At 44.8% G+C, this 16,918-nt stretch overlaps 1 protein-coding gene across 15 annotated transcripts in view; it reads right to left on the bottom strand.

The window, feature by feature from the left end:
• Window positions 1-16,918, bottom strand: part of fbrsl1 (fibrosin-like 1) — a 378,307-nt gene that overhangs the window by 15,012 nt on the left and 346,377 nt on the right. For 11 of the 15 annotated variants that reach the window (XM_021319717.2, XM_021319696.2, XM_021319698.2 and 8 more), the window contains 3 exons: window positions 6,465-6,885; window positions 5,647-5,906; window positions 2,242-2,492 (listed from right to left, as the gene is read on the bottom strand). In XM_021319717.2, the coding sequence (XP_021175392.2) occupies window positions 2,242-2,492; window positions 5,647-5,906; window positions 6,465-6,885 (932 nt within the window). Of the gene's footprint in view, window positions 1-2,241; window positions 2,493-2,694; window positions 2,856-5,646; window positions 5,907-6,464; window positions 6,886-16,918 lie in introns of all 15 variants that reach the window. The other 4 variants (XM_021319727.2, XM_012868769.3, XM_021319743.2 and 1 more) reach the window with 2 other exon arrangements.

The raw sequence follows: 16,918 nt of genomic DNA, 5'->3' as shown, positions 1-16,918 counted from the left end.
CAAATTTGCAGTATTAAAAAAAAAAAAAAAAACGTGGTTCTACTGGAAAAATGTTTCCAATCATTGCCTCAACACATGTGAAGCTGAGCTAAGCAGGGGATGAAGGAAAGACACATGAATGGGGGCCTTGTATGTACGTTTGCACCCCAACACTGGTCTTCTATTTTGAAATTTGCTCATTACAGGGAATAGTAACTTTTTTTTCCTGTTCCACAAACATTAAAAGAACATCTGCAGGTACATTTTGTGATTGTTTCTGTGAAGCTCTAGTGGCATACAGAGATGTTTTGCATGCGTAAAGAAAATCCTACAATAGTGTGAGGTTTTCTTTGTGTGTGCTGCGACATCGGTGGCTGAGGAAGGGAGTGGGGGCAGGTTTGGTAAAGCTGCTTCCAATCTTGGGTCAGGAGTTTATTGTTGTCACATCTGCACTTAAACTAGCGGCAATGGCAACTATAGTTGAGTTAGTGGGGGTCGGTCTGAGCTCATTAAACAGCTACTCTGCATTTCTGAGGGTGCGGCTTGCTTAATGTTCGCCACTGAAAAGGATGCCGGACGCTTTATGGCCTTGTAAAAGAAAAGAAAAAGGAAAACACAAAGTCTGGACCTTATAATTTATGGTCGCTGTCACAGATTTACGGCAAACATCTTTGCCTAATTAAACCTTAATACTTCCATCTGACAACAATTCGGGATAGTCCTTGTTCAAAGGCACGGCAGGAGAAAGGCACGGTCAGTCGCTGCTACCATTTGGCAAGCCAGCTGCTTGAGGGCGTAAAGCAATAAACCGACATAGAAGCTTCATAATTTCATTAATTGCTGCCATTAGGCTGCACAGTTGAATTGACTTGGGGCATCAAGAGAGCAGGAAAAAAAAATACAAAATAAGAGAGACAGAGCACAACAAGGAACATCCGCTTCTGTCTTTTCACAGGAAAATAACAGCATCATCATCTCTGAGGAAATTAAAGCAACATATTTTGAGTAAAGTAAGAAAAAAAACAACAGTAGATGACAAATAATGTCAATTCCCTTTGAAATAACACAATAAAGGGGGAGGGGGTTGTAGGGTATAAAAAAAAAAACTAGAATTAGTGAAACCATGGAACAAAAAAAAATACATAAATCCCCCCTTTCATCTTCAAAGGGATGACTGTGAATTACATAATTCCAACCATGTCAGGAACGAACAGCAGAGCAGATAGCACAATGCACGTTGGCCGAAGAACCTGCAGCAGGCGTTCTGTAGTTATCTGAGTCTGCAGCGTAAACACCAGCACTTTGATTTGGAATGTACAGGATGGGAATAATCTTTGTAAGAGGCCTTAATGGGACCACAGGCTCTTAATCAGAAGGTCACGGAGTGATGGATTGCCTCTATTAAACTAATGCCGAAAAGCTACAAACAGGGACCCATCTGAAAAGCCTGCCGGAGATGGGTGTGCATTGGAAATGATGAATGAATAGTTATAATCGGAGAGAGCTGCCAGTGTTGTAACCCGCCGGCCCCCACCTCTCTCAGAATTGATGGCGGTGTAGGCAAGGAAGAAATTAGGGAAGTTATCAAAACAGTCTCACAGTGATGTCATGAGTCTTTATCTGCAATGAAGTCATTTGACTGAGAGCAAGGCTTTGCATTTAAAACTAAAGACACACACACAAAAACACACAAACACATACATGAGGCAAAATCACCCCGCACAGGACCGTGTAATCTGCAGGAATGCTCCCGCGCACTGAGATAGAGAGGGTTAATGGGGCTTTTGTTGCTCTTTGTGAACACTTCCATATGCAAACAATCGAGGAAAAAAAAAAAAAAAACGCCTTTGGGCAATTCTGCTGTTTGATCGTCTACAAAAGACTAAGTGTAAGTTAGCGGGAAGATGTGGATCTAAATGAGGTTAGCCTGTGGGGTTCTCTAAACCTTGATGGCAGTGTGGGTGTGCCTCTCTATATAAAGTTGCTCGGTGACGCTTTGCTTGGCGTAACCAACTTAAAGAGCAAACCTGCAGGAAAAGAAAGCAGGCCAAACAAACGTGACGCTCCAGGAGGACAATTTAAAGAAGACAGAGAGAAATTCAGGCTGCGCCAACGCCTTGCAGCTCAGAAAGCTCCCGGGGACATCATCTGGTTAAATTTGAGGGGAGAAGACTAAAAAAAAGGTGGAGCGCCCTGGAGAGAAGGTTGGAGGGGTGAGTCGGTGGGAAGTCACGGGAGCTTTTTCTTGTTACTTATCCTCACATTTCTGGCTTGGGTACGCACCATGGGGGGTGCGGTGGGCGGGGTGAGGATGGCGGCCGGGGGCAGACTGGCGGGGAAGGGCGTGAAGGTGTGCTGATGGGTGTGTTGGTGCTGGTGCATGTGCTGGTGTTGGTGAAACTCGGCCCTCAGGAGCGACACGGGGGCCAGCGGCGAAGCGGACGGCCCCCGGCCCCGCTCTGAACTCTGAACCAGGAAGCGGTTGTTCAGCTCCTGCCTCAGGAGGTCATGCTCTGCAAGAAAGGAGAGCGAGGAAAACCAAAAAAAAAAAAAAAAAAAAAAAAGATAAAACAAAAAGAACAAAAGTAAAAACAAAATAAAAAGGAAAGGAAAAAAAAAAAGGATTGGGGGGGAAGGAAAGGGGGACACAAGAAAAAAAAGGCACGAGCGCCCAGTCAGTCTTCACAACAAGGGTAGAAGAAAGAAAATAGTCACCTGGCATTCTCTGTTTCTCCAGCTCATGCTGTGAGGGTTTTCTACGTGGGGACTCATTGGTGGTGGTAAGAGAGTTGCCTGTGACAATGTGCCAATCAGAATCCCCGAATGAGGCTGGCAATACATGATTGGTTGGTTGAATGATATCAACAGGCTGGTATCTAAAGACAAGAAAGAACCGAGAGTCATCCCAGCAGAAAACACACACACACACTGCCCTCTATGAGATCATAAAAGCACAACTGGCATCTCTGTTTACCGTGCCTCGCAAAAGTATTCACACCCCTTAAATATTTAACCCCCCCCCCCCATTTTGTCACATCACACACTTTTACTGGGGTTTTATGTGATTGACCACAGAAGTATCGATGAAGTGGAAGGAAACTGATCCAGAAAATCTGGTGTGCATTTGTATTCAACCCACTTTACTTTGATTGTCCTCAAATTCCAGTGCATTCAACCTTCAGCAGTCACCTGAGGGGTTTGTGAAGGTAAAAGTAATGAACAAAGCTTTCAGCTCGGGGCTATGGTTTGGAGAAGTTTAAATAATTAATCAGAAAGGCAGCCAAGAGAACTACAGTGACTCTAGAGGAGCTGCAATGATCCAAAGCTCAGGTGGGGGAATGTTTTGACAGCAAAACTTTAAGTAATCCACTCCACAAATCTGGCCTTCATGGAGGAGTGGCAGGAAGAAAGCGGTTCTGTTCGCAGTTTGCCACGAGCCGTGCAGGTGGACGGCAGAACTGGGGAAGACGGTGTTCTGTTCAGATGAGACCGACGTTAAATCTTAAGGTGAACCTGCCAACCACTCACAATGTGTGGCGGAAAGCTAACGCTGCACACCTCCCTGTGTGCACTTCCCCCACAACGACCCGCGGTGGTGTTTCATCGTGGGACAATGTTGGTCTTGGGAAGTAATAACAGTCACGGGGGGTGTGCCTAAAGAGATTTCTAGCGGCACTTTTCAACAAAAAGGGGTTCTAAAAGTTATGGCGTTTAGTTTGCACACCAAGCTTTTCAGATTTTCCTTGTAAAAGCCGTTTTCCTTCCACTTCATAGCTGCACGTAGAACTAGAACTAGTCAGAAAGAGTTCAAAGGGTGTGAATGCTTTTGTAAGGCAATGTATCTATTTCAGAGACACCCATCGTCACTGGAGACGCTGTTTCCTCATTTCACAAAAAAAAAACGGTCTGATTTGTAGGAAAGTTGTTGTGCGTGCATCGAGTACATAGGTGATGCACATCCGGCGGCTCTGGCAGGAATTTTAGAGCGCACCATATTTTATTTTAAAGCGGTGCTTTCAGTGATTTGAAAAGTCTCCAGCTGGGATGGCTGTCCAGTTGTTAGCTGACATTTTTTCAATCACTTAACATAGCTAGCTAACCTTGTAAACCTTATTCAAACATTCAAACATACCTAAATTAATTCTACCAACTGGTGGTGCTTTCTATCATCAGACCAGTGTTTGCAATAGGTTCATGACACTAATCATTACCAAAGATGATTCATCCTGTAAGGGTGATCATGTGGGATCCTTTGGAATATTTCCAAATGAATGATGAGTGTTTTTGACGGGCGTGTAACCTTACAGATAGCTGGGAGCCTTCAGGAAAGATAATGAAACGCCTTTATTACGACTAGTGTCAAAAGACATTCATGATACGTTTCATTTCCGTGAGGGCTCGGGAGAAAACTCGAGGGTCTACTGAAAGCAATGTTTTCATCACAAGGTAAACCAAAACCAAAGTGTGGTCCTGATAAATACCAGAGGCCATGAGCGGGGCCTTGTGCGCTTACGGAATGGCGTCTTTACATAAACTCAGTGATGGAGAGAGAAACAGAAGGCTCAGTTAGGTGCAGCTACTTAAAAAAAATTAAATAAATTACACAAATCATTTCAAAAGTGGAAAAAATAATAAACAAGCACTTACCAGAGGAGTCCATAGTACATTAGCTTGTTGTAGCCTACTCAAACATATTTATACATTGTGGGCTGAAGCTGCATGGTATGTGCTCGCACACTGCCCCTCCACATGTTGTTCTTACAGTTATTACTGTCATATAGGCAGGCTTAGGGAAGCTGAACATGAAATACTCTCTATACTAAGTGGCTAGTAAATCTGACTTTTATAAAATAAAAGGAATATTAGGACACAGCACAGGCACAATGCCTAAGTATTAATATTGCTTCAGCTTTTCAGTAATTTCACAACCACAAACTTCAAGGTATTTCACTAGGATGTTATGGGACAGATGAACACAAAGCAGCACATAGTTCTGAAGAGAAAACCAAAATATGATTTATTTTACAAATGAACATCTTCACGGTATTGATCCCCTCTGAGTCGATGCCTTGTAGAACCACCTGTTCATATTAATAACAGCTGCAAATCTTTAGGGTGAAGCTTTAGCCAGCTTAGCGTACCTAGAGACTGGATGGAGGGCATCAGTTAACGCCAGCTTTAAAGTCTTACCATATTCTCTCAATTGGAGGAAGTCTGACTCTATTCTGATACATAAATTTGATTTGATAAAACCCCGCCTTGTAGTTTTGTCTGCATGTTTAGGGTTTTTGTCCATCCAGCAGGACCATAACCATAAACATGCAGTCTTTTATAGCCTTCTCTGTCATGACTGACCTTTTATTTGGATCTGTTCATCCTCCCGTCAGTTCTGACTAGCTTGTCCCTGCTTAAGAAAAGCCACCCCCACAGCATGATGCTGCCAACATGTATCCTGCCACTTCCCTCTTTCCAAATACATGTTACTTTGTGTTGTATAAGATGCCAATAAAATACATTGAGGTTTGTGGTAGTAATGTGGGAAAGAAAAGATCCAGTACGTGCATTCAGTTGTTATTCTAAGCCTTTTGTTCCAAGTGGGAAAGTTTAATCCATACACCAAGGAAAAAAACACAGCTACCAACAAGCATGTGAGGTGTGCAGGTTTACCTGGGTAGGGGGTGCCGGCAGGGTGTCCAGGCACCACTAAACTGTTGGTCGGTAAGGTCGGCGGTGGCGGCAGTGTGGCTGGGGTTGCAAACATGGCCGAATGCCGATGGGCTGGACTCCGGAGGGAGGAATAGTGCGAGGTAGATAGGTTCGCTATGGACAGAGGTAAGGCGGGGGCTGAGGATGGGAGCCCGCTGAGGTGGTGATGAGGGGATGGGGGCAAGTGCTGTTTGGCAAGACCCAGTGGACTGCTGCTGTGGCTGTAGGTTTACCAGGAGAGAACAAAAAAGGTTTAATTCAGACAATGATCGTTAATACAGCAATAGTAGGTAAAGGTCTTAAGTCAGAATTCATTTCTCTAGTAGCAGCATAGACGTTTCCCCCCCCACAACTTTCAAAACCTTCAGTTTTTAAGAGCACCAGACCGAGCTGAGGCCGTGTTCTGAAACGGAGAGGGTGCAACAGGACATGGAGAACGTCGCTGTATACGGCCAAGCACAACTTAACAAAACTAAAAGCTGCTTTTTGTCATTTCCTGAGGTCTCCTGGGGTGTAAAGAAGAGCATGAGAAAACCAATAGGTTGTCTGTTGGATGATTGTATATTGATCGTGACATACTTGTGAGTAATTCTGTCACCAACACAATTAGGAAAGTGATGCAGTCTGCAACATCTTAAACTGAGATTTAGTGGCTGAACTCGTCTCAGCTGGCCATCTTCGGTTGAAATCTGCCTCTGATAAAGAGCCGGCGTTTATGGGTGGGCTGCCCCTAAATGTTTGCACCACAGAGGGCAACGGCCGGCAGGTCTTTAACTTACCTGATGTCGTGGAGGCTGTTGTACTGCAGAGGCTGATGCACCTGGTGGCCGATCAATGGCCGCGCGTGGTGCGGCGGGGCGGGCAGCACGCGGGGCTCCTGGTGCGAGTGCGGGTGGGGAGGGTGAGGCTGGGGGTGAGGCGGCGCCTTCAGCAGTGGTGGGGTTGGGGCAGGGGGTGGAGCTTTCTGTTCCTTCTTAATGCTGAGGGCGGGAGGGGTGAGAAGGCGTGACCCACGAGGCTCAGGGGGGGCTGCCGCTGCTGCGAGCGCAGGGGAGCCCGTCGGTGCCGAAGCCGGGGTGGGGCTAGGCACGGGCGGTGCGAAGGGCACCTCAGTGTGGCTCTGCTCCTGGCTGCGCTGGAGTCCCGACACTTTGGCTAAGCTGCAAGTCTTGGACACGGAGCTCTCATTCGCAGGCACACCTGAGGAAAAGATAAAACAACGTATAAACGCAACTCCACTGACTGTAATTCCATTGGATATCATTGAGATCACGACAAAACGAATGAGGGTTTCTCCGAAGCGTGAAAAGTCCTAAAATGGACAGATGATATAAAAAGAGAGGAAAACCGCCTAACAAAGCAGATAATATAAAACGAGGTCGGTAAAGTGCAGCACATCACCAGTTTAACAACTCTGACAATGTTCAGAGGCCTCTACCTGCAGCTGGGCTGATGCTGCTCCTGGACGCTACAATAACCCTTCAGCTCCCCTCGCCATCTTCTGCAGGACCCTCTTGTCCACCGTTACACACTCAAGCGCCACATTATTAGGTAAAACTGTTTAATTGCTTACTAACCCAAAGCAAAAGGGAGCGTTAAGTGACTTTGAACGTGACATGTTTGTTGCAGCCAGACAGGCTGGTCTGTTATCAGCTCTCAAAGAGAACATATCCAGCGAGCTGCAGCTTTGTGGTTAAAACAAACAAACAAACAAAAAACCACTTCTTCAGATGCCAGGGGAGGATGGGCAGACTGTTTGGAGGTGATAAAAAGGCAACTGTCTCTCAGACATTCATTACAACCAAGGCTGCTTCCAGGAAGCTAATGCATCATGCAAAAAAAGCCCAAATAATTTCATTAACTCCAATCATTCTTGAACCTGAAAATGAGTTGATTGTGCTTCAAGTCCCAAAGAGCATCTTTAGGACTTGGTCAAGATGGACATTTGCATCATGGATGCAAAGCCAGAAAGGAGCTGGAGCAGCTGCATGACGCTACCAAGTCAACGCTGATAGCTGTAGACGTGTTTTGCAGCTGGGCGGAACTAAAAAACTATAGTTAATCAATGAGTAGCTATGATGCAGTAAAAATGATCTCCCTCTCCTCCTTTACAGCACTGTTCCAGTGTCCTCTGTGAAAGGTTCCCCTTGTTTCCTCTCCCTAGGTTCCATTAAGTGTTTAATCAGGTCATTTTCATGCTTAACTATAATCAGATGATCCAATTTCTTCCTGCGATCAAGTCAGTATGAATAAATCACAGCTAATTAAAGTTAAATGTCAGCGCCCATTCAGGGCTTTGCTGAGCACACAATCTGGCATGAAATAATTATGTTTCAATTGTGCTGTACAGAGAGATGGTGGCCTCTCTGTCACCGAGTGGCTCCATCCTGGCTCTCTGTCCTTGGATATATGGGAAACCACGGCAAAGCCCTCTGAACCTGGCCCAATTGTCTTTATTCAACACGCCGCGTGCTTTTTATCATCAGCAGTCCACCGGATGACTTTTTGTACTGTTGATTCGCACATTTAATAACTATAATTAAAGTGCTTTTGTGTCACGTAAATTAAATGTTCGACACGCTACATCCCGACGCATTTAACGCGAGGCCCTAAAGTGCTAGATGGATGTTATTTAAAAAAAGGAAAGAAACAAATTGGCAACTGTCTGCCTCTCTGACGGTCAAACGAAGAGCAGAATGGAGCTCAAGGAGTTTGAGGAAACAGCGATATTACTACTCAAGGTCTGGAGCTAATCAAAACTGCAACTGGTAGAATTCCTGCTAAGCACAGGGAGATCACATGCACACAAAAAAAAAAAAAAAAAAAAATCAAAGACAGAAGGTTTTTACGTACGCACGCAGACAATGGAAGAGAAAAGCCAGCGCAGTGATGAGAACGGTCTTTCTCATCTACAACTAAGATGCAGCACTACTTCAGTCAAAGGCCTACTCGTGTTTCAATTAAAAAAGCTCCATGGGCATTCTTGACGGATTTAAGAAAAAATGGAAAGAAAGAAAGAAAAAAGAAAAAAAAGAAAAAGCCAAGCGCTGGGAGCTGCTGTCAAGCCAGTAAAACTCGACATGCAGCAGACTAATGGAATATCCAGTCCCCATTAACAGGCTGCTTAATCTTTCAAGCATCCTAACACCCATAAAAAGGCCAATAAAAAGGCAGGGCAGAGCTTTTATTTTTTTTATTTATTTGCCGAGCGCCCCCTCCCCTCCTCCCTGCATTTATGAGTGAACTGGGGCTAGCTAAGATGTCACGATTTTCAAATGAATCCCGGGGTCCAGGCGTATATAGACCTCCCGATTTATAGAGGTTTGGGACTTGGATTAAACTGTCAGCCTGTTTTTTTTTTTTTTTGCTGCAAGGAAGACTCAAGGCAAAGACAGAGAGACAAGCATCGACACACAAACCACAAATATCCAGTCGAAATGTCGCCGCCGGGTGATGTTGCCTTGGCAACCGGCTCTCTCAGACACAATGCAAGGCGAATGATCCTGAAAAAAAAAAAAAAACGTCTCGGTGCAACCACCAGGAGATGGAAGGGGGCTTCTCATATTAATGCCGCTGCGCCAGGGCCACGGCGAGCACCAGGTAATCTTAATGATGATGCTAATGGGCTCTAATGGAGGCAGGGAGGTATCGGCGCAGACCCCTCATTAAAATCACTGCAACAGCTCTAGCGCTCACGCATGGACATATGAAAATGACAAAAGATGGACACCAGTGTTTTCGCTGCTGGCATACGGAGACGCAAACAAATTAAGCCCAGACATCTTAATTTTAGTGAAGCGCGTCCGAAAAAAGGAAAAAAAAGGAGACCTCTTTGTCAGAGAAAGCAAAACATTACATTATTCAAATTGTTTATGTGCTTCAGAACTGACGATAGGATTGACAGGGTTTCCATTATCTGTGCATAAATGTATGCAATTACTAAAAACGCTTGTTTTTAAAGTCTGTAAAAGCAAACGGCCTTTTTATAAGTGTGAACATTTAATAGAGACAATTAAAATATGCCTGCTTTATAAAATCTGGCTTATTGCAGTCTTATTTCATTTTTTTTCAGCAGCTATTTCTGCGCATAAACTCTTATACTGCCATCCTGTTTCTCAGAAGAATAAAAGAAAAAACAGAATCAAATCAGTCAATTATAGATTTTACTGTTCTTGTTCAATAAGTGGCAGGTCAGAAACTAAAAATGGCATCTTTTTCCACAAAAGCAAACACACCACTCCCACAGTGTTTGGTGTGAGAGTGGTAACTGGGGCAAGAAGTGTATCGGTGAGGTTTTTAAAAGCAGAAAAGCTGCGAAAGCTTCCAGAAGACTTTAATTTACTGAGATATGTTAGGTGTGCAAGAATATGGAGTTGTGGTGCATTCCCTTTGTACATGGAAGTTGTTGTTTTTTTTCTCCCAGATCCTAATTGTACATTATAATTTGAACCGGAAAATTTGGAGTTTCCCACACCACCCCAGATTTAGGCATGGCAAGTTAATTTGTATAGCACATTTTAGTAACAAGACAATATAAAGTACTTTAGATGAACCAAATATAAGAAAAGAAAGCATACAGTGAAAAGCACATGGCAGTGGATTAGTAGCAGTAGTAGTAGTTAGCATCCAATATGGCTGCCATGCACACTGAATACAATGAAGGTGACTTATATATACTATTTTTTTTTTTTTTTTTTTTTACTTCTGATTACTTGTGTCCCTTTAAACCAGTGGTAAACATAGGTCTGTGGAATATCTATTTGCGAAGATGTTCCTCTTGCATTTTAATGCGCAAACCAAACATGTTTCCCGCTGGAACTCAAACGCTCTGAACTCGGCTGCGGTGTTATTCAAAGCCCTGAGCTCCAAATGCAGCGTTAGAGCTCACCGATAAACGAGAAGCTGATACTAGTACAGCAAATGTGTCGGCAGTCATTTTTGAAATCTCGCAATTATGGTAAGGGTCTACTTACGCAGTTGTACACTTGGTAATGCTAATCACTAAAAGCATTAGCTATGCTAATCCCTGATGTAAGAGGTTATATGTATCTTAAAATCTCCACTCCATAATCATGAAGTCTGCTGTGAAATATTAATGCATCGAATGCTCTCTTACACATAGTGTAACGGCTCCTCTTATAGATAATTACCGCAAAAGAAATGCTGCTTTAAAGTCCTGGATGGCAACAATAAATGAATAAATGATTTCACAATTTAGAACACAAAATAGACATTTTTAAATATTAAATATTAAAGTGTAACTCACCCTAAGGAACTTTATTTTGCAGATAAACTTTAGACAGGGCCTAAAGGGGTTACTTTAATGTTACTGTGCATTTTTTTTTTTTTTACATTTGTGATCTTGTTTTGTTCTGCAATATTTGCCTTAAAAACCATCTTAATGCTGCCCCCTTAGGGTTGAACGGTGGCTATTGCAGTTTCACTTTGTTACTGGTTCTATTGGTACATGCTTTCGGCATCATAGCCCCGAGTTCAGGTATAAAAGGATCTCAGTCACACGGCTCCTTAGCAAGTCAAACTCAGAAATAGCCTTGGGTTTAGCGTTTGTTAGTGGTTTGAACGTTCCACGATTCCCACACTTAGCACTGCCCACGCTGGTGGCATTTTTTAAAAGATTTTAAATAGATCTTGGAGGGAAAAAAATTAATATTTTATGATATGGTGCATATTACATTTTAAGGGGGGCAAAAAAAGAACAAAATAAAGTGAGCGCTAACCTGTGTTCTAAGCGAGTAGATGAGATAGGCGTTATGGTTTTAGTTGTAAGGATACCTCTGTCCCAGAGCCTAGATGATTTTACTGTGTCTGTAGGGTTTCCGTGAAGCAAAGAGAGAAAGCTCTGTAACCCTGGGCTTTTTGGGAAAATAACTGATGGTTAAGACACATTTTCAATTCATTCAGAAAATTTTAAAACATATTTTAGTTGTATTGATATCCTTTGAAGGCAAATTGTAATCAGGTAACATCAACATCCTTCGCAAAATGAGCGGAAAATGGCCACAAAATCCCTGATCTGTGCATTTTATCACAAATTTGAACCGTTTCAGTTTTGTTTCGTTGTTCTGTTTTTGTCAGGACATCAAGCGAGCCTCGCCTGCAATCCGCTGCTGAGAAAAACAGCAGGCAATCCACAGGAAGTCCTGAGTAACAAATGACTAATGATTGTGTGTATGAAACATTTTTAAGAATCGTGTCGTGAAGCCCTGCCTACAAACCTGAGCAGATGGTGCTGAGCCAGGCCGGTTGGAGGGCAGCCCAGAGGAAGGGGGGGGGGTGGATCCCCTCTCCTGTTAGCTAGGTTAGTACACTGGGGGAACAAGGGACATTCCCGAGGGGGATGTTGGCAGGTCTGCTCACCAGATGACATCTCATCCCAATATTGATTTTTTTTTTTTTTATCGTTCTACTTGTGGTTCTGCTCACCAGGGGGAATTGAGCCTTGCACTCGCAGCACGTGCCTTGGTTTGAAGTGATTTGGGTTTGCAGGTCGGGAGGGGCCGTAAAGAAGCGGGATGCGGGGACAGAGGTGGCAGACGGACAACAAGCTGCAGGGATTTGCTGGTTATGACTGATGTGTCCGGGGGGGCCATCTGGGGTGAAGAGGGTGTCGCTGCACAGCTGTTCTCACCTTCACCATCCTTCACATTTGACCCTGCTTGTCCCTGTGGAACATCTGGAGAGCTAGCACTGATCCGATCCCATAAGACCTTTGTACCAGATGGTCCAGCTTGGGATGGCTGGGACCAGTCTAACATAGTTTGGCCCTGAAGCGCACAACGGTGGGTTAGTTGTTACCGTTGAAAGAAAGAAAGCGCTGCTCTGCCGTTTGACAAAAGTAAAAAAGAACTGCGATCTTTGTTCTAAAGCGCTCAGAATTGCTAAACTAACGTTCATAAATTGTTCCCCTTAAAGTTTTTCATACCGATTTGTTTCTGACACACACCTAGCCATCTGCAAAACAAACCCAACCGCCTCACGGATGAGACAACTGCTTGAGAGAAGGTCGGCCTGGCAGCTCGAAACCCTCAGTAACCCAATGCTGTGCATGCAAATCGCCGTGTTCCATAAATTACCTGCTCACTGCTAACACCGGGGCCAGTGCACACAACAGCCAGGAAAACAGAAGCTGTATGCAAAAAGCCTTTTAAGATTAGATATGAGAATATGCAAATTCTCCTTCTGACAGGAGGATGCTGTGGTATAAAAGAAGCTTAAGGCGGCTGGGTGTTCTCATTTCCTAGGCAAACACTGCGGTTCGCTCCCTTTCACGGCTTTGCCAAATCATAAACAGTTGGGGCACTGACAAATGACACGAACAGAGACATTTAAATAAAGCAACATATCTGTGGAAAGATGCTGGCGGATGCACCGGGTATGCGGGGATGCGTGTTCCCCAGCTCTTGACGGTTGAGCTCACAATGATTTGGTTTTTTTTTGTACCTCTCTAGACGAGCAGCCCGCACAGAGCCAAGGCTTAGCTCACGAGCGAGCAACTGTGGAAGATGGCTAGAGCAGATACTGGCAGCAGGCAGGAAACCACAGGCTCACCAATCAACACTTCATAGCCATGAGGTATTCACTCATAAAAAAAACAAAAAAAGGCAGGGTGATTTCAACAAAATGATTTCGTATGAGAGGAACAGAAGGGCTGAGCCGCGTTGAATACTTGTGCCAATATTAAAAATCATAGGAGATCTTCACAGCGGCCTGCGTTTCCTCACGCTACGTAATATGCTTCTAGGATCTCCGAGCTTGAAAAGAGGGGAGCCAAGGCGGTGTTTTTGCAAATAACCCAAAGATGCTAATGGGGGAGTGGGCAAAGTGAAAGCTGGCCAAGACAGCTGAAGAGTGGGGACAGCTGGCACGTTTCAATTATTCCTCTCCGTCTCTGTGCTTCAGCTCACAAAGGAGTTGATGGCACAAGAATGGGGATGGGTGTTAAGCTGTAACACGTTTACAGTAGAGGCTCAGGCATAAATCAAGAACCTAATGTTCGTTTCAGAGAGCTGGCAGCTCAAGCTGGGGGGGGGGGGATGAATAAGTTTTTGCTGTGCATATTTGGATCCCAGCTCAAACCCTAGCCATATGGTGCGAGACATTTATGCCAGTCACTTCTCGTGGCACATATGCTATTGTTGTAGACAGGAGGCGACTAGCAGGAAGCGTAGCTTTAAACTGGTGAGAGAAAATGAACGGGAGTGAGAATGCTTCCAGGCTTCACGAGACACTTAAGAGTCAGGAGTTACGATGCTTTCTTGCCTTCTCAAAGTGTTTTCTGAAAGGACTGTGGAGGAGAGAGACGGGGGGGGGGGGGGGGGGGGGGGGGGATATAAGTTAACTAGTTTTGTTACAAGTTTCCTGGCAGACTTAAGGCAAAACCCCCCTGAGGTGCATTACATAAACGGTTTCTTACCATTGACCCACATTGGGTACGTCGTGCTGAAGTTCGTCCTTTACTGAACAAAGTGACACATTTCAGCATGTAGGTGAGGCCTTTAAAATAGAAATAAAGCGATGAGACATCAGGCAACACCAACACATTTCACCCGTTAGAAAAAGAAGATGCCCCACATTCATTTTAACGTGGAGGACTGTATATATCAACCCTGCTGAACTGAGCTTCATTTCTGAAAGCTCAGGTGGGACATGGCTGTCTCGTCTGGTGACTTAAGAATCACCAAAAGCAGCTCAGAGAGGGGCTCGCCTTTATGAAAGAACAGCTTTCTGAAGGAATCCTTTGACTCTTTGAATCTTTTCATGCCATACACGGTTCAGTGGTGCTCCCAAACGGCGGCTGCACCGCCATTAACCCCTGGCAGTAACGCGTTGCAGAGACTAACGAGACGTCTGGCCTCATCCACGTCCTTCCTGGAGTGTCTTGCAGGAGCCCTCCCCCCGCTGAGCGGACTGCGGCCCGAGCTCTGGGACAGCCATCAGTCTCAGCTTTTTATGACCACAGCTGGGTCGTCAAAGGTCAGTGCTACTGGGTTCCACCGAATAAAAGGGTGGACATCTCGGGACTTCCCAGAGAAAAGCTCAAGTCTAATGGCTCTTCTGGCGCAGCCCACCATGCCGGCCAGGAATTTGACCCCCATTCACTGCCGGTGACCCCTCGCCAGAACCTGCGACCCCTTTTTTACTCGCGGGTCAATGTGGACGGAGCGCGGGGCATGAAGGAAAACAGAGGGGACTTGCCGATGAATCTCGCACTGGAAAGGAGATCCTCCAGGACTTATCTGTGCAATCCTGCAGGCACTAGCCTTATCATTTCATTAATTAGCATGACACGGCTGCCTGATGGACTTGAACGCCACAGCAGCAGCTGTCTCAATCGATTAAAGCGGCGGACGTGGCGCCGCAATTATCGAGGTGACTGGAGACACCGCCTGCCACTTCTAATAAAGGACTTAACTCCTGCTTCCCACATCACAGCACAGCGGTGGGAGGACAGCGGCAGCCTCCCCGTGTCTCCCGTACCTTTAAGACCTTTTCAGCATCCCTCCACGGGCCGCTGTGAAGCTCAGTGTGGGCTGCGGCTCTTGAGCAGCGTGTCAGCTTTACTTAAGCTTGCAGAACGCCTCAACAGTATCAGCTTGGCGCCCCACAGGAAAGCATCCTCCATTAGCCCACCAGCTGGCTCGCCATCCGAAGACAGCGTAAGAAAAGGAGATAGAAATAAAAAGCGAGGGGGGGGGGAGGGAGAATCTAGGCAACACAAAGACGGGGCGCTTTCACCGGGAAGCTTCAAGTCTAAGCAGAGATGTAGGGCGTGAGCATTCGACAATGCAAACAGTGACACAGCTTTCCACCCTCATTTCATGTATAAACACGCAAGAAGCCCACATGCCTCCAAGTGGATACAATATTATCTTTCAGTGGCGTACTGATTACTTCTCAATGGGATGGAAATGGTTGGGTGAAAATCCTTCAACAAATCTTAAGTGGCGTGGCAGTGGGCTGAAAGAGCCTGTGTGTTTTTTCTTTTCCTCCTCCTCCATCTCAATTTTCACTATCCAAGCTCAAAGCAAAGGCAACAATTGGGAAGCTGACAGCTCCCAACCGCTCACCATACCTCATTGACTGTTTTGACATTTGCAGCCGTCAATGCTAAGTGCAATAAAAGGGGTTGGGGTGTGTGGGGGGGTGGACAAACATCTCCAGCAACATATCACATTACGCCGAGTGTTTTGCAGGGCCTTAAGTGTTGCCTGAGCTGTACTCACCTAGTTCATGAAAACAAAGAACTCTGCTACTGAGGTACAATTGCTTGTCAGGCGACGGTAGGGTACAGGTGGCGATAATCTCGACATCAACGTGGACCAGAAAGCTGCGTCGTCCATCAGCCCCTGCATTTCTTTTTTTTTTTATACTGCTGCTTTTCTGTGCTGAAGCATCCTGTTATAACAAGCCCGAGCTTCTGGTCTTTACTATGCTGATAAAAGATTGCGTCCACTCTTCCAATCCTTCAAGACTCCATCTATGTGGCAAGCCTTTAATTGTACATTACATCATGCCTCGGGCTTTTCAAACCGTATACGCTATCTGCGTAAAACCGTATAATCAGTTACAGTAGGATAAAGCTAAAGTCAACATGATTTCTAAAGCACTTTAAAACAGGAATCACTGGCAACACTGCCGAGTACAAAGGATTAAAACGGAATACAAACAGAAATAGAACAGAATAACATATATATTAAAATATAATCAAATTAAATGTAATAGCATTAGTAAGCATTTACAAAAACAATGGAATCCAAATGAAATGTTTATCTTATACTATGCCAAATCCCAAACATAAGACAGGGGTCTTGGAAGCAGCCATTGTAACATTTATTACAATGTTCGAGAGATGGAAACCATAAAAGCTATGTAGTCTCCCCCCCCCCACCCCCCCACCCCCCCACACGGACCTCTGATAGATTCTTAGCACATCCAGAAGAGGAATGGCTGAGCAGACACTCAAAGAGATATTGCAGTGCACAAAAAAACAAAACAAAAAAAACCCAGGACGGATTCTTAAATGACCTTTAAAATAAAAAGGCGATAAAGCAGGAGTACAATAATTCAACATCCGTGTACAAGTTCAAAAACAGTTCTTGCCTGCTAAAGACAAGTCATCTTCTGACTGATTGTTTTTTTTTATTTCAGCCAGTTGTCTCAGATGAAACAACTGGATTCACAAATACACTGGTGTGATCCAGTGTAAAGATTC

Source organism: Fundulus heteroclitus, chromosome 12 (genome assembly GCF_011125445.2).
Source record: "Fundulus heteroclitus isolate FHET01 chromosome 12, MU-UCD_Fhet_4.1, whole genome shotgun sequence".
NCBI classification, from domain to species: domain Eukaryota; kingdom Metazoa; phylum Chordata; class Actinopteri; order Cyprinodontiformes; family Fundulidae; genus Fundulus; species Fundulus heteroclitus.
Note: the sequence above shows the minus strand (reverse complement) of the source record. Positions and strands in the feature narration are given on the sequence as shown.